Source organism: Cebus imitator, unplaced genomic scaffold, assembly GCF_001604975.1.
Source record: "Cebus imitator isolate Cc_AM_T3 unplaced genomic scaffold, Cebus_imitator-1.0 Scaffold539, whole genome shotgun sequence".
NCBI classification, from domain to species: Eukaryota; Metazoa; Chordata; class Mammalia; order Primates; family Cebidae; genus Cebus; species Cebus imitator.
Genome location: NW_016107854.1, coordinates 799,540 through 817,968, shown reverse-complemented (window position 1 = coordinate 817,968; position 18,429 = coordinate 799,540). Strand labels below are relative to the sequence as shown.

At 38.3% G+C, this 18,429-nt stretch overlaps 1 protein-coding gene across 1 annotated transcript in view; it reads right to left on the bottom strand.

Annotated features, from left to right (window-relative positions):
- DNAH6 (dynein axonemal heavy chain 6) overlaps positions 1-18,429 on the bottom strand; it is a 303,318-nt gene that overhangs the window by 222,069 nt on the left and 62,820 nt on the right. The window contains exons 13-16 of the mRNA XM_037733599.1: positions 16,757-16,908; positions 13,902-14,054; positions 9,621-9,872; positions 4,940-5,068 (exon numbers count right to left, since the gene is read on the bottom strand). Of these exons, the coding sequence (XP_037589527.1) occupies positions 4,940-5,068; positions 9,621-9,872; positions 13,902-14,054; positions 16,757-16,908 (686 nt within the window). The remainder of the gene's footprint in view (positions 1-4,939; positions 5,069-9,620; positions 9,873-13,901; positions 14,055-16,756; positions 16,909-18,429) is intronic.

The window sequence follows — 18,429 nt, the reverse complement described above, 5'->3', positions numbered from 1 at the left end:
ATTTAGTTTTCAGATATAATGATCATATGCTAATCTCCTATTAGTAATTCTTGGTACAGTGATTACTTGGCAGAATGTGAGGCTTAAATGGGTTAAGAAAAGGAGCACTAGAAACAAATGAAGGAAAAAACAACTCCACAAAACCCCACATATATTACAATTTCCATTAGAGTAACAAAATGTAACTCCTGGTATTTCCTTAGAACTTAAATATACTCCAAAGACATAAATATTATAAGAGTAACATAGGCAGTCTTCTTTGAGTTGGATTATATATGCATATATGTGCTAGATCTTCTAGGGAAAGCAGATGAGTCTTTAGAGGCACTGATTTCTGTTAGGCTTCTGTATTTAAATGGCATAAGAGGAAATGACTGTGCGGTAGCCAGTGGGGAAGACGGTGAAGTTTAAGATGGAAAGGACAGTGTGGTTGTGGTTTCTTACTCTTTTCTAACCATGGATTATATATGAAACTTATGGAGAGGAAAGGTGCAAGAAAATCGGAAGAAGGTGTTTTCATGAGAAGTGTTTTAAGACTGCCTTGGCCCAATGGTGGGGAAACCTTCAGGGAGTTGGTTGCACAGAAATTTTTGGGCTTTGACATTAGGAATTTAGTCTTATTTTCCATTAAGAATTACAAATGATTTCTTGCAACCTAGATCAGTTAGGCTTTCACTCCTATTCTCCAAATAATTGAGAGCCACAGAAGGAAGGCTAGATCAGAGGCAATCAGGAAGGAATCAGTCATGAAGGAGAAAGACACACTTCTATTTCAGGTTCTGTGTTTTTTAAAAATTTATTTTTTAACTAATTTTTTCTTCTTGTGGTAAAAAACACATTACATGAGATCTATTCTTTTAACAAATTTTTAAGTGTAAAGTACAGTAATGATAACAATGTTAACAAAGTTATTTAATGTAACTTTTTCTAGTACTTTTTCACTTTGTATAACTGAAACTTCATACACATAGAACAGCTCCTCATTTCTCCTTCCTTCCAGCCTCTAGAAACCACCATTCCGCTTCTGCTTATATGAGTTTGACTGCTTTAGATATCTCATATAAATGAGATCAGGCAGCCTTTGTAGCTGGCTTATTTCACTAAGCATAATGTCCTCCAGGTTTATGCATGCTGTGGCATAACAGGATTTTCTCCTTTTGTGAGATTGAATAAAATGCTATTTTATGTAGATACCACATTATCTTTATCCATTCATCTGCTGATGGACATTTAGGTTGTTTCCATATCTTGGCTATTGAGAACAATGCTTCAATGAACATGGGAGTGCAAATATATCTTCAAGAGCCTGATTCAATTATTTGGGATATATGCCCATAAATGGGATCATTGGGTCATATGGTAGTTCTATTTTTAATTTTTGAGAAACCACCATGCTCTTTTCCATAGTGTTTGTACCATTTTACATTCTCATCTACAGTGTAAAGGACTCAATTTCTTCACATCCTTGCCAACATTTGTCATTCATTTTATTTTTATAATGGTCATTCTAACAGATGTGAGGTGATATCTTCTTGTGGTTTGATTTTAATTTCCCTGATCATTATTGATGTTGAGTGTCTTTTCACATGCCTGCTGGCTATTTGTATGTCTTCTCTAGAGAAATATTCATTCAAGTCCTTTGTCTGTTAAAAAATTTGGGTTATTTGCTTTTTTTGGCTATTGAGTTATAGGAGTTCCAGGAATTTAGATGAGAACCTCTTATCAAGCATATAATTTGCAAATATTTTCTCACATTCTGTATTTGCCTGTTTACTCTGTTGATTGTTCCCTTTGCTTTGCAGAAGCTCTTTATTTTGATGTAGTTCCACTTGTCTATTTCTGTTTTTGTTGCATTGGTTTTTGGTGTCACATCCAAGAAATCATAGCCAAGGTCAATGTCATAAAATTCATGAAATTTCCCCTACAATTACTTCTAGGAATTTTATAGTTTTAGGTCTTTTGTTTAAGTCTTTAATACATTCATTTTGAGTTGATTTTTGTATAAGGGTTCAGCTTTATTCTTTTGCATGTGAATATCCAGTTCCTTAACACTATTTGTTGAAAAGACTATTCTTTCCCTGTTGTGTATTTTTGGCACCTTTGCCAAAGATGAGTTGACCATATTTGTTGATTTATTTTTGGGCTTTCCATTCTGTTTCATTGGTCTATATGTCTGAATGTATGCTAGTACCATACTATTTTAATTACTATAGCTTTGTAATATGTTTTTAGATCAAGAAATGTGAGCCCTCCAGCTTTTTTCTTGTTTCTCAAGATTGTTTTGGGTACTTGAGGTCTTCTATGTTCCCTATAAATTTTAGGATTTTTTTTAATATTTCTGTAAAAAATGTCTTTGGGAATTAGGGATTGCATTGAATGTATAGGTCACTTTGGGTAGTATAGGTATTTTAACAATATTAAGTCTTCTAATCAATGAACATGGGATATCTGTCCATTTATTTGTGTATTCTTTCATCACAGGTTTTTAGTTTTCAGTGTGTGAGTCTTTCACATCCTACGTTAAATTTATTTCTGCTTTATTATTATTTTTGATGCTGTTATAAATGGCATGCTATTTTTTGATGCTATTGTAAATTATTTCCTTTATCTATTGGATTGTTTGTTGTTAGTATATAGAAATGCAACTAATTTATGTAAGTTGATTTTGTATGCCGCAACTTTACTGAGTTTATTTATTAGTTTTAATTTTTCCCCCCCTAGAATTTTAGGGTTTTCTACATATAAGACATCTAGAAAATGCTGGATCCTGTCACTACTCCAAGACAGGTGATACAGAAGTTTGTCCCTTGAGCAGTCCCCTGATAATGTACAACATTGGACAGCCACTTCAAATCTTTCCTTGTCCAGGTAGAAGCTGAGATTTGGGAGTTCTTGCTTGCTTACTCTGTACTTAGTCAGGGGTGGGGGGAGGGGTGTTAATGGCATGTGAGTACAAACTGGTCCAAACTATTGCTTTTGTTCTCAGTGGCTTCCAACCTGGGGTCCTTTCCTGTCCATAATCAAATTCAGGCAAGAGAGAAACCAATCGCTCAGGCAGACCCCTAAAATGTCAGCATGCCATATAGTCCATCCAGTTTGTCTTTCTCTCCCTCCCCAGGGAGAAGCTGAGAACTTCCTCCTAATTGTGTAACACTGTGTTGGGGGCCGGAATTATAGTGAAAGGGTGTTAGAAATTATTCTACTGGCTTCAATAAACTGCTTTTATACTTACCCATGGTGCAAGAGACTTTCAACTTGTCTTTATATTTCTCACAAAAGAAATTGGTTCAGGTGTTGTTGAGTCAGTATGTCCAAGGGAAAAAGGAAGGGCGGGGGCTTCATGCTCTGCCATCTTGGTAACAGGACCAATGTTATTCTTTCTGACTCAAGGAGTGCTCACATGTGTGTTGTAGCATTTTTTTTTTTTTGAGATGGGAGTCTCATGCTGTCGCTTGGGCTAGAGTGCAGTGATGCTATCTCAGCTCACTGCAACCTCTGCCTCCCAGGTACAAGCGATTCTCCTGCCTCAGCCCCCCTTGAGTAGCTGGAATTACAGGCACCCGCCATCATGCCCAGCTAATTTTTTGTATTTTTAGTAGAGATGGGGTTTCACTATATCGGCCAGGCTGGTCTCAAACTCCTGACCTCATGATTCGCCCCCCTCGGCCTCCCAAAGTGCTGAGATTACAGGTGTGAGCCACCGCATCTGGATGAGTTGTAGCTTTTTATCAAGTAGTATTTCCTCCATATCTTGCTCCTTACAGCATGTCTTCCTGTCTTGTCTGGGAACAACAACTTTGATGCTGTTCTGCCTCAAGTATTATCAGCCTTATTGCCTGGTATCAAGTTCATTATTTTCAGATTTCTCTACCAATCCCTGGACCCTGAGTAAAGAGCATGTCAGATCACTTTCTAGTCATCCATCTGGGGCTCTGGAAGAGACAGGTGCATTTCCCTGTGGGGTTCAAGCATGTTCCTCCAAGACTTTTGGGAAGACCAATGGCATCTTCCTTTTGCTAGGGAGCCCCTAGTTTTGACACAGAATATTTTCTTTCTATTCTCTTTTCTTGTTGGTCTCTCTAAAAGCTATTCAAAACACCTGCATCTGTTGCCCCTTTCTCTTCATGTTTTTTTGAAATACCTCTTTTAATCTTTCAAATAAACCTTTTTTTTTTTTTTTCCCTGAGGCAGGGTCTCACTCTGTCATCCAGGCTGGAGTGCAGTGGTGCGATCTTGGCTCACAGCAGCCTCCACCTCCTGGGATCAAGTGATCTTCCCACTTTAGACCCCCAAGTAGCTGGGACTATAGGTTCATGCCACCATGCCTGGCTAATTTTTATATTTTTAGTAGAGATGGGGTTTCACTATGTTGGCCAGGCTGGTCTCTAGCTCCTGAGCTTAAGTGATCCAACTGACTCGATCTCTCAAAGTGCTGGGATTACAGGCATAAGCCACTGCTTCTGGTCCTCAAATATACCCTTTTACACCCATTTGTCCCTGGCTTAGCTGGGGATGTCATTTTTCTCAAATTGGCACATAAAATCAGGGGTTAATAAGGTGATATTAACGGAATCATAAAATACATATGAATGTAAAAGTAGCCTGAATATTACTTAAGAAAGGATAGTGTGGTTTTAACTGATCACATTAAAAAATCCACCTACATTTTAACATATAAAGTACAGTTCCTTGTCTGAAAGTTTTGTGTAATTCATAATTACTTTTAATAAAAAAATATTTGGTATCTCAGGTGTACTAGTCTTTAAACACTTCAAAGGCAGGTAACATATATTTTATATCTGAGAGTATTTGTAGCACACTGACTAGTACATAGTTGTCCAAATATTGAATGTTTACAGTTACATTATTGAAGTCCTTGTGTATATATGCCATTTCTATGCACATATTTCTAAGACAGATGGTGTAAAACTGTCATTACCTTAAAATTCTTCTGATAGGACTTATATTGAAATGCACGTTTTTGAAGGTCAGCCAGAACAGACTGCAGATTATTCAATATGAGCCTTATTTTGTCTTGGTCAGCAGAGATATCTAAAATCTGTGGATCCTGTAAATTTAAGATAGTTTTTGGTTAGCCATTCCTGCTTTGTGATAAAGACCAATTAAATTAAATGAATTAATAAACATTTTTAAAAGAGTCATTTAATTCTCTTTTTGATTTTTAGAAATGATGTTTAAAATTGTTACTTTCCTGAATTTTAAAGCAATGCATATACATTATAAAAAGTACAGATTTGTATAAAAGTGCCACGGAAATAAAATTGTTTTAAAACATTATCTAATATAGTCTCCCTCATCTGTTTTCATTTCCTACACTTCTTCAACCAACGTGACCTCAGATAAGGAGAGGTGAATGCAGCAGGAAAGAGAAGGAAGGGGATATGATACAAGGTAAATTTCCATTGTACAATAAAGGAATTGAAAGGTCTTTGTATTCTAAGGTGATAAAAGAGAGAAAATGAAAAATATAAATAGCAAGACATATGTTTTACAGTTGACCTGTTAGGATTTAAACCCCAGTGAATGGGAATGGAATAGTTCAGGAACAAAGCAGAAGCATGTAATTAGGTTTGGGATAATCTGAGAAAATGGAAGGAATCTGAGAACCATTACAGCCATAGCTCACGGAGGCTAGTTATTCCATGTCTTAGTCCACATGGCTGTGCATTCAAACTGGCAACATGCTCTAAATTAGAAAAAGCCAAGGGATGTGTCCAGGATGAAGGAGCTTATATTGGCATTCTGGTGTCTTATGACTTGGTATGATATGCAGGGAATCCTGAAGTTTTCATGTGTCTTGATTCTGATAGTGGGGACTGCTGAGAGAACTAGTGGACCAGAAGATGTCTGAGGCCAGGATGAGAAAATCACAGATTACTTGCGACTGTAGGCTATGGAAGAAATGATGGATTGCAGCATATGGGCTATATGGTGCCTGAACAACCAGGAAAGACCCTTAGTTATTAACAGCAACCTGGGACAAGCAGGTGCAGCCCAGCCGACCTGCACTGGAAGCTGCTATGGTCCAGAAGATAACATGAAGAACAGATGACCTGTCCCTCCCATCGATGCACCATGAAAAAATGCAAGCTTCTCTTATGGGGCAATATGTAGGAGGGGATGGTGGCATATGTGAAAAAATGCCGCATAAAAAGTTAAATTTTCAGTTGAATTAAAATCTATCCAAAAGAGACCCGGGTAGAATGGAACAGATGTTTCAAACTGAAATAAATTGAGTTATCATCAGTTGCCACATTTAGGTTTTCTCCCTAATTCCCCACAACAGCAGGAATGGGGGTCTTGATAGCAAGATGGTATCATTTATGGAAATAATGAATTTACAGTTCTTTGCCCAAGAGAATTAATTTCAAACCTTCTATAGAGAAAGCACTAGTTAGAATAAGCCCATGCTTTCATTTTTGTGTATGTGCATCATGCTATTTAAAATGCATGATTTGCATGCACATATTAATTGCAGCACTATCAACAACAGCAAAGACATGGAATCAACCTCAATGATCATGAATATCAGACTGGATAAAGAAAATGTGGTACATATACACCATGGAACACTATGAAACCATAAAAAAAGAATAAGATTATGTCCTTTGCAGGAATACAGATGGAGCTGGAGGCCATTATCCATAGCAAACTAATGCAGAAACAGAAAACCAAGTATCTCATGTTCTCACTTATAAGTGAAAGCTAAATGATGAGAACACACGGACACAAACAGAAACAGCAGACACTGGGACCTACCTGAGGGTGGAGAGTGGGAAGAGGGAGAGGATCAGAAGAAAATATCTATTGGGTACTAGGCCTGGTACCTGGGTGACACAATAACCTACACAGCAAACCTCTGAGACATGAGTTTACCTATATAATAAACCTGCACATGTATCCCTGAACCCAAAATAAAAGTTTTTATAAAAATAAAAAAAAGCATGATTACACATAAGCATTTCTAGCACTTGTGCTTTCTCTAACCTTCTATACATAGATATTCATATTAACAGTATGCGGTGTATAGAATACAGTATATGGTATGCAGTCAATAGCAGACTATTAACCATTGAAAGTAGACTACTTAAGCTTGAATCCAGATTACTCCATTTAGTGTCTGTGTAACCCTTGGCAAGTTACTTAACCCTGTACCTTAGTTTCCTTTTCTGTAAAATGTGAATAATAAAACCCCAAGGTATTTTGATAATTAAGTAAGTTAAAACATGAAAACATACATAAGAAGTTTCTAGGACTATTACTCATCATTGCCCAAAATGGTAATAATCTCAATTTCCATCCCCCATGAAGTGAATAATTGTAAAATACAATAAAATACTATATAGCAACAAACATGAATAAACTACATCCACAAATAGAAACATGGATGAATCTTAGGAACTTAAAAAAATAAAGGGCACACTATATGGTTTTAAATAATAGAAGTTCAAAAATAGGAAATTTATAGTATTTCCACTCCGGATGGCCTGTCACTGCTATCACACCTGCTGCAGCTGAGAGGCATGGACAGGGCAACATGCCACATGGAGCCAGTGGGAGCTAGGGACAAATGGGAGCCTCAACCCTTCCAAGTCGGGGTGGGAGCTGTAGCCACCCAAACTGCCGCTGCAGACTCAGTCAGTCCTGTGCTTTTGAGGGTATGGGAAGGCCCCCCTGCCGTCGCAGGCTTGGCCGTGACTGCTCCTGCTGCCTGGTGTCTCCCCACTCTGATCTTGGAAGGAGAGAGGCCAGGCAGTGGGAACAGGCACTTCACTGATCTTCTCCAATTCTGGAGCAAAGTCAGGGCCCAGCCTGGATGCTATGAACCGCAACAGGAGGTAGACAGATTCCTGAGTGGAAGGGGGTGGGTCTCCAGTGAGGCCCCACCTTCAGGCCCTCCCTAGCCTGAAAGCTAGGGGCCAGGCTGCCAGTCCCACAGACCCAGTGTGGGAACTTGTGATGCCTTTTCCGGCCTGCCCATGATCCCCCATGGGCCAATCAGTGCATACTTCCTCCCTGCTGAGGTCCATAAAAGCCCTGGGCTCAGCCAGAGCTGAGCAGACAATGGGACAACCAGCTGCAGAGGGGAGTTACCCTCTCTGCTGAGAGCTTCAGAGACCTGTAGAGATGTTGGGGCTACTGGCTTCAGAGAGGAGCAACCCACTCCAGGGCCTCCTCTCTGCTAGGAATTGGGCATACATTGGGACAATCAGCTGCAGAGAGGAGCTACTCTATCCATGCCTCCTCTCTGCTGAGAGCTGCAGAGACGATGGGACAACCTACCTGCAGAGAGGAGACACTCACTCTAGAGCCTCTTCTCTGCTGAGAACTGAACACCCAATGGGATAACTTGCCCACAGAGAGGAGCTACCCACTGCCAATCTCCTCTGAGCTGTTCTAACAGTGAATAAAGCTCCTCTTCATCTTGCTCACCCTCCACTTGTCTGCATACTTCATTCTTTCTAGATGCAGGACAAGAACTTGAGCAAAGGCGCCACCAGCGACAGAGGTTTCTGGCCAGAAAAATGATACCCCAAAGATCCCATAACAAAAGGATTAATAATTAGGAGGGAGCACTAGGGTATCATAATGCTTTAGTTATTGACATAAGTAGTGGATACATAGATATGTTTACTTTCAGATAATTCATTGAATTGTACAATAATAAGTTATGTACACTTTTGTCTCTAATAAAATACAAAAGTACTTCAGTACAAAAGTAAAAACAATGTGAAGTCCTTAGAACACTGCCTGACAAATAGGAAGCACACAATGTGAACTCTTTTATATTTCCACATTAATACATGTAAAGGTATACTGTAATCTTTAATGTCTGTACTGTATTCTTTTGAGTCAATGTACCCTATATCTTTTCTATAGTAAAAGTGGTACAAGTTAACCAAATATTCTCCACTATCAGTTATCAGTTTTATACTCTGCCTCTTTCTAAAGGTGAATTTTCTAATATGCTTGCAATGTTTATTTTTATTTTGTATTTAGCTTTTACTTTAAGTTCAGGGGTACATGTGCAGGTTTGTTATACAAGTAAATTTGTGTCATAGGGGTTTGTTGTATAAATTATTTCATCACTTAAGTATTAAGCAAACTTTAAAATTCTGACAATAGCTCTAATATATGCTAGCAAGTCTTTAAAACACTCTGCAAAATAATAAATACAAGTAGGACTAGAATTTAATTGACTAAATTCAATATTATACACATGCTTTGTGATAGTCTGAAATATATTTCCTACCTACTTAAAGAGAGATTTTGAAAAATTAATTTTTAAGTAGCAGCTCAAAGACATTGTTAATTGGTTAGAACAAAACTACAAAAAACTAAAGCTACATCAGTTAAATGTGTTCTCTAAATGGTTTGAAGACTGGTCTTAATTATTCTCACCACAAAAAATGATGTATGTGAGGTGATAGACACATTAATTAGCTTGATTAACAATATCACAACTTATACATGTATCAAAGCATCAATTATACACTGTAAATATATGTAATTTTTATTTGTTGACTATACTTTAGTAAACAAATGTACTAATCAAACTTTTCATAAGTTATTTTTTACAAAATCCTGATTTAGCTTACCTGTGCTTGCAGTTTTACTTCATTCACTTCATTGTTTAATTCTTCAAGATCACTACTCAAATGTACACAAAATTGCTTAATGCTTGATTCTCTATCACCCACTGCTTTATCAATGGCATTCCGAACAGCAACAATGGATGGCTTCATAGTTGCAAAAACAGCAAAGTCTTCAGGAGGTGTGGGCACCTGATATTGTTCAATAAGCTTGTACATTTGAATCACTACATTCCCTTCATCTTCAAGGCTTTCAATCTAAATGGAAACATAGTTTGCTTATTAAATGTAGCAGAGTCCTATTATACTCTTAAAGTTTGTTCTAATAGGAGACAGCCACTATACAATATGAACACTGTACTGGTCTGTTCTCCTGATGCTAAATAAAGACATATCCAAGAATGGGTAATTTATAAAAGGTTTAATGGACTCACAGTTCCACATGGCTGGGGAGGCCTCACAATCATGGCTGAAGGCAAGGGAGAAGCAAAGGCATGTCTTATATGGTGGCAGGCAAGAGAATTTGTGCAGGGAACTTCCATTTATAAAACCATCAGGTCTTATGAGACTTACTACCACAAGAACAGTATGGAGGAAACCATCCTCATGATTCAATTATCTCCACCTGGCCCCATCCTTGACACATGGGACTTCAATTCAAAGTGAAATTGGGGTGGGGATGCAGCCAAACCATATGAAACATCAAATGTGAATAGTCAGCACAGGAGGAGTGTATTTTATTATAGTCAAATTTGCTAAAGCCTGCTGGATAAGAAATATAGTCATTGCTACAACACAGGTAATCAGGAAGTAAATTGTTCAGAGCTGAGCTCTTATAAATGTTTCCTCTTTCTTTCTGTTTTGTTCTTTAGTTGTATTAAACAATGCCAATATTTAAAGTAGTCTGAGAAAACATGTGCTGTGAGGTTGTTCAGCTGAGGTATCTGAGCTTCCAGGCACGTGTGATGGGCAGTGATCATCTCAGAGCAGTCCCTGAGGAATTGACAGGCTGTGGACTTGGCTGCACAGTTTCAGAACACATATCTAAGGTGAGATTCCCACTATGCTTTAATAAATTATTTTACTACAGCCCCAATGACCACTAAACATCTACACTTTGATTTCTCACTTTTAGTGGACAGTATTGCTTGTCTTTCCTAATTTTCTGGCAAGGGATCCCACAATTTTGGGAAAACTCCTTACCCCCAGCTCTGTCACATGGTTATAGAGGGAGCAGCCATGTTCAGACTACTTGGTCCAACTTCCTGGCCACAAGCTGAACCAAGGAGCATCAAACTGTGATCTAAAGAACTTAGCTCAGTCTGGTCTTTCTCTCCAACATAGGAATAGTTAGGACTGAGGCCATTTGCTTTCATATGGAGACAGAACAGGTCATTAACATGAGAAGATAACTGCAGAGAGGCTTTTAGAGAAATAGTTCCCAATCTTTAGCCTTCATTGCAATGACCTTGGAAAGCTTGTTAAAACAGATTGCCGAGCCCCTCCCAAGTTTACTTAAAGTTCAGGGGTACATGTGCAGGTTTGTTATACAAGTAAATACAGAAGGTCTAGCAAGTCATAAAAATACTGTAGTCACTTAGGGTGGGTCCCAAGAATGTACATTTCTAACCCATCCTCAGGTGATGCTGCTGCTGCTGATTTGAAGTCCCCCTTTGAGAACCAGGTTCTATAGAGGAGCAGAGATGAGAGAAGAAGAGAGGCATTTTTTTAAAAGGCCTAGCTCTATCCATACTTTAGGATTCTGAAAGATATTTCTGCAAATTTAGAATAAATCTTCCGATTTTCTAAACTATTTATGTGGGTTTTTGTGACTTTCAACCAAAATTTCTAACACCTTGAACAAGTTACTTATAGAACTAAGTCTCTCTACATCAAGATCTGTTCATCTTCCTGTACTTCCTCTATTTTGGGTAAGTATACATCCAGGTTTCTCTGGAATGTCCTGGATTTACACTTATTGTTCTAGTATAATTATTAAAAGCGTCTCTTTGACTCTCAGAAAAATGTCCTGATCAGACAATGAATTATGTAGCCTACGTTCCTTATACTGGTATGAAATTGCTATCTACCTTTTCCCTGCAGAATGATACCTAAAAGTCACCTCATTCTCCTCTCACTGTTCCCTCATTCAGTTGTCCATTAAGTCCTTTCAATTCTCCTTAACAACTTTATCATTAATTTCTTCTCTCCTAACCTTGAAAACACTGCTTTAGCTACACAGAGTTCATCAGCTTTCAATCAAACATTCTTTCTCCAAAGCGCATCTATCACTAAATCTTGTTTATGTCACGTTGCCTCCTGTCTTTACACATGGCTTTCCCTCTCCCTGGAATGCCCACCTGAATGTTTCATGTATTTTATGACAGCTTAAACACCCCATCCTCCACAGAGCCTTCTGTAACTAATAGGCAAGAATGACTACAAACTTTCCAGCGCTAAAACAGTATCTTATACCTATGCTCATTGTATCAGAATTATCTGCTTGCATTTAAGACTCAGCTCCTTGAAAGCAGGTTTATTCATTGTTGTAATTTTTGCACCTGCTAAGTGGTGCTCACTAAACTTGCTGACTGAGTGAATGAAGTTCCAGAAAAAGTTTTTGTGTCTGCAGAGCATCTCCCTCAAGGAAGCTGCTTTCCAAACACATCACCCAGCAAACACAGACAACCTCCTGGAGATGGGACACAGCCTGTTTTCTGCATACTGCATGGACTTGCTGTTCTGGAACCACAAGGTAATAGCAGCTGACCCTCAGCAGCCATTGATGATGATGTGACCCTACCTTCTTGACACAGTTTATAGGACAGAATAGGAGCTGTGAATAAATTTACTAGGCCCTTAGAATCAATATTAAAAAAGAAAGATTATCTCTTTCTTGCTGACTGGCCAGACTTGCAAGTTGTAGCTTGGGAGCAGCTGGTGGCTATGTTTGCTGCTGTGGTCAGAAGAAGCAGAAGCAGCTGTCTGCAGACGGAGAGAAGTGAAGCAGACTCTCAGAGAGATACAGAGAGGAGAGATGGAAGGAAGGACTACTGGGTCTTCCCACAGCTGTCCTATTCCTGGTTCTGATCAGTTCCTGAGCCTAGTTACATTCTTGATTGGGAGTTCCATGAAGCACCCCTGAATCCTTAAATGGGATCCCTATTTTGGCCTAAGCTTTCTCAAGTGGGTTTGGGTTATTTGTTTGAAGTGGCTTAATGAATGCAAACAATAATAACTGCTTGGCATCTTTAGTCTCCTGGGACAATGAGTAAGCAAACCTGAGGAGAACCACAATCATCCGCCTTTTTGAGAAACATGATTTCTTGAAATGAGAAACACTGTTACCTTTGTAGTCATGCGAAATAGCATTTATTATTAATTTGGTTAATAATATACAACATTTATTCAGTTTACATTTTTTATTTGAAACATTTCTTCAATTTTCAGAAATTTAAGAAAATAATTTAGCTATTTTTTCAAGTTCCAACCTAATACGAATGAAAGTTCATGAAAAACTGACTATTGAAGCCAAATGCTAGATTGCTTCCCATGGGGAAGAGCCTGAGAGGAGAAAACCAAGTTTCCAGAGAAAAAGAAGCAAGAGAGACAAAGGAGTGTATGTGTGTGTGTGACTGTGTGCCTGTGGTGTGTGTGTGTGTAAGAGAGAGAAACAGAGACCTGACTCCATCTGCGTCACTTGAGTCCCCAAATCTACTTTTTTCCCCCACCTCCACCTTCTCACTTAAGCAGGTTTTTGCTGGGTTTCTTTCATTCTTAACAGTAAGGTTCCTGACTATGCACCCAGATAACCATTAGGATTAATATCTAGATTACAATCTTATTACCGTTTACTAAAAATTAGAATTTCTATAAACTATGGTTGAGAACATTGGCTATGCAGTCAAAGAGACTCAAATCTAAATTCTAACTCTATCACATACATACGTATCTGTGATCTTGGATAACACATCCTATTTTGGTTTCTGTTTCCTTATCTGCAGCATGAGAACAGATTATCATCCACACTTCTCAAGCTTTTGTGAGAATTAAAAATGTAATGCATGTAGAAAATGTAATATGATGCCTGGCTAGTAGTAAGAGTCTGATAACTGTTGGCTGCTTCATTCCTGTGACATAGAACATTCACTTACTTTGAGGTATGCCACTAAATCAGCTGTCTTTTGCCCTTCAAGTTTCCAAAAAGTCCTTCACTTTTTCTTGTCCTATGTCTTCCTTCCTACTATAAGATCCAGAATATTAAGTTACATGAGATAATCAACTCACCCGTTCCTGAATTTCATCAAGAAATATTAAGCTATGAACATATTCTGTGGTAGTAGTTGGAACAAATTCAAGTTTATACTCTGCATCTTGTGCCTCAGAGATAATGGCATCCACTTTTTTCTTGCTTTGAAGAGGAAGCATAAAATTTAGCACCTAAGAAAGAGAATAATGTAAATTGTAAATAGTTGAATATTTTCATTTTATTATATATTTTAGCCAAATCCTAATTGGACATTTGCTAAAATCTGCAGATACTGGAAGCAGCAGAGGATATAAAGAGACTTTTTTTCTCATTAAATCACTGCTAGTTAAATAGCCAACAGGAAGACCAGGTTTTGAAGATCATTTCCACAGCTTACCAAAAATTTTCCCTAAATGCTCTAATATCTTGCAGGTTAGCTTCCTGCTTCTTTGTCCTATGTAGTGGACATTGTTCTGCCTCCTCCAGCATCAGTCCCACTCCTTTTATGCTGGATGCTAGCCACGCAGTTTGGGGGAAATTGATCTCTCCTTCAGAAACAAATATGGAGTCTGACTGGTCACTTGGCAAATAGAACATGGCTTTTTTGGCCAAAGTGATCAGATTAAGGTTGTATTAGTCCATTTTCACACTGCTGTAAAGCACTGCCCAAGACTGGGTGATTTATAAAGGAAAGAGGTTTAACTGATTCACAGTTCAGCATGTCTGGGGAGGCCTCAGGAAACTTACAATCATGGCAGAAGGTAAAGGGGAAGCAAGGCAATTAGAGCTATCACCATCCCAGGCAGAGGTATCTTTGAGAAACGACTCAGTTCTGCCCCAGGCCCCTGTGACTCTGCTTAAAGCACACATTCCTGCTGACTCTTGTACCTGGGGCAGCAAAATGGTCACCAACATGCTCTTAATAAGAAACAACACACCGAGCACAGTGGAGCTGTACTAGGCAACCCCGGAAGTCTCAGGCTGCGGTGGGCGTTTGTCCTGCATGTGACCCAGACCGCCCTGACCCCTGGGCCTGCCTGCTCAGCCCTGCATGCTGCACGCTCCCTGTGTTTGTGCAGATCCTGGCCAGTATGAAGTTGTTGCTCTTGTCTTGTCTTTTCTTACAGAGTCTTCCTCCCTTTATAGAATGTCAAGCAAAGAGTGCCCTCCTCCCCTCTCAGCCTCCTCTTTAGCTAGCCTCCCCATCTCATCACTGTGCATGTCTGTGACCTTTGGTAATCATTTACAGTACCACACAGAACCCTGTATTTTGCACACAAGGCAGCAGGAATGAGAAGTATATGAGAGTGCAGGAAAAACCACAATTTATAAAACCATCAGAGCTTGTTAGAATTCACTCACTAGCAGGAGAACAGCATAGGGGAAACTACCCCCATTATTCAATCAATTCCTATCAGGTTCCTCCCTTAACGCCTGGGGATTACAGTTCAAGATGGGATTTGGGTGGGGACACAAAGCTACACCATATCAAGGGTGAATCTCTGACTTTAGTTGATTCAATCAGATAGAGGCCTGGCACTTTTATTTATAGCTGAGAGATGCGTGTACTCAGAACCCCTATCTCTCTTCCTTTCTCTCTATATACAAACAGAGAAATAATTGGCTTGTGGAGCTTTTGACAATCATTTCACAAATGCCTTAGGATGAAGCCTGCACGTAAGGAGGCTCAGGAAAGAGAATGAAAGAATTGGTTCCTTGGTAACACCACTGAGCCACTAGATCATACCTCCTTGATATCGACCCAATCTCTGGAGTTTTTGGATGTATATGCCAAGAACTCTTCTGATTGCTTAAGCCAGTTTGAGTTCAGTTTTCTTGGGCTTACGGTAAGTATATACCCAAATATTTATTGGGCATACAGTAGTTTGCTGAAAATGAATTAAATTTGCTCCAATTATATAAATAATTATATATATATATATAAAAGAAATATATACACATTTTTTTTTTTTTACCAGATGAAGAAGCAAAACTCTAGAAGAAAGCCTAATGCCATACAATTAATTAATGACAGAACCTATTAGCCCTCAGGTCTGTAGTCTTTTATATAGTGCTTTACCTTCCATCATCTACCAGGGACCAGAAAANCCTCTCAGCCCACAGTCCAAGCTAACTCTCCTGAGGTCAACACATTTCTTTTGGTAGAGAGCCAGCTAGTAAATAATCTGGGCTTTGCAGACTATATATACAGTCTCTGTCACAACTACTCAACTTTGTCCTTGCAGGAAGAAAGCAGCCATAGATGATATGTAGGACATTGTCATGGATGTGTTCCAATAAAACTGCATGCATACAAAACAAGAGGCAGCCTGGGTTGATTCTGTGGGCTATAGTTTTCCAATCCGTTTTATATCATTGTCTCTTTGTGGGCATTTGGGAAGATACAAATATGCTCTGCCTCCAAAGGAAATGATTGTATTGGTTCTGCAACTTATTACAGAAATTTCCCTAGCTCTATAGCTTGCCAAAACATAACCAGACCTTTAGGGACAATTCCAGATCAGAAAATGATTTCCTAAATTTGATCTTGGTGGTCTAGAATCAACCATCACTCCCTCTGGGATATTGAATTGTTATTGTGGTATTCTCTCTACAAGTCTTGAAATGCTCTGACAATGGAAAAATGAGTAAGAGCAAGAGGCTAGTGTGAGGCCTGCAGTCCCCTCCATTTTCTCACCTAAAAGCTGATTATGCTTGTGACAAAAAGACTACAGACCTTTTCTTAGAAATTAAAGATGCCCAATAGTCTTAGGTTAACTTTGATTAACAAAAACACACAATACTGGATAATAAATAATAGGTTTTTGTGCAGTATAAAAATCATAAAATAATTGTAGAGAAATAATTAAAAATTTTTCTAGTTTATAGTTACCTCTAAGCATCGCAAAGGTGATGGAATTAACTTCTCTCTTAGCAGCTTAGTGTCAATGAGCAGCAATCCTACATTTCTGGTGGGTCTGAGAGCTACTGCGTCCTTGTGCTGTTTGTGATATTTTTCCAGTTGTCCACTAAAAAAGTTAACATCTACATAAAAAAATCACATAAAGTATAAAATATACCATATTGGATTTTAAAAGATCATTACAAAATATTTTAAAAATCATTGCAGTAATAAAATTAGACATATATTTATAATGTTATTATCAGTACTTAGATTATCTCATATAACTTTAAAATGCTAATTTAGATTGCTTTATAGTATTTTATTCTTGTGATAAAGAAACAAATATTTTATAATGTAAATATGTTTTCTGGCTCCTATGAAGAGATGACAGAAGAAAATATCCTGTAAGTGCATAAGAGAATCTGGTCTGGAATTGACTATATGTCAGAGTTAGGTTGGTTTCAAGTTAGGCTTAATCTGAATGTTCTCTCCCACATGGTATCTCAAAGTAAAGCATTTTGAGAATATTAACAACAACAAAATTTGGAACATAACAGATCACACATAGCTAAAGTTATCTCGGTTCCTCTTCCCAACACATCTCTCTGTCATTCCTGCACCCTACATCATGGTCAAAGCCTTCGTCAATTTGCATATGCTGCTGTTGTATTTTGATAATCTTCTTGCCTCCATTTTCTCCCTCATCCAATCCACCTGGAACCAATGGAAACCTGATTATCTTTGAATATACTCCCATAATACTATCAGTCAAAAATAGCTCTCTATCTAACGCATATACAATTCTAAATTTCTCTGCTTGTCTTTCAAAATTCTGTACCCTCTGGCCTCTAAAAATTTAGCTAAGTTTATTTCTAATTACCTCCTCCATTTGGATCAAATTGATTTCCCTGCTGTCTACCCTTTTTCTTCCTTCCATAATTTTCCTCCATCACCCTAAAGAGAAAAGTGTGCTGTTTCTTGCCTTTATTCATGCCACCTCCTCTTCTGATTATCCTAAGGGGTAGTTTGATATAGTATAAAGAACACACCAGAGAAAGTATTAGAAGACCTGAACTCAGGTCTCTAACCCATGTGTGGCCTTAGGAAAGTCACTTAGTCTTTCTGAGCTTCAGCTTCCTCATAATATAAAACAGAAACAACAATTGTCTCCCTTACGTCAGAAAGTTTTGATTTGTGTATTTTTGAAAGCCGACTAAATTAAGATGTTAAATGATCTGAGAGGTCCTATGGTAAGGATACCTGTATAATGCTGTGTTGCCTAGTATTTTCCAAATTTATTTGAGCAGCATCTTTATTTCATGACATCATGTAATTATCCTTCAGAACAATGCCAATGAACACAACTTTGGGAACCACTGATTTGGTCCCAAACTCTTATTTTATACATAGAGAAAATTGAGATCAATTAAGGTCAAATGAGTTGGCTATGGCCACATAGCCATAAAGGAATAAAAGATTAAAGCCAGTAGTCGAGAAATACTATTTCTCTTTGAAATCGAGGAGAGGCAGTACGTAAAACGATTAAGCAGACAAGCTTTCAAGTCAGAGTAATTGGATTCTGAACTGCCCACTAGCTGTTTAATCTTGAAGTTGCCTCATCTCTATAGATCTGTTTTATTTTCTTTCTCTTTCTTTCTTTC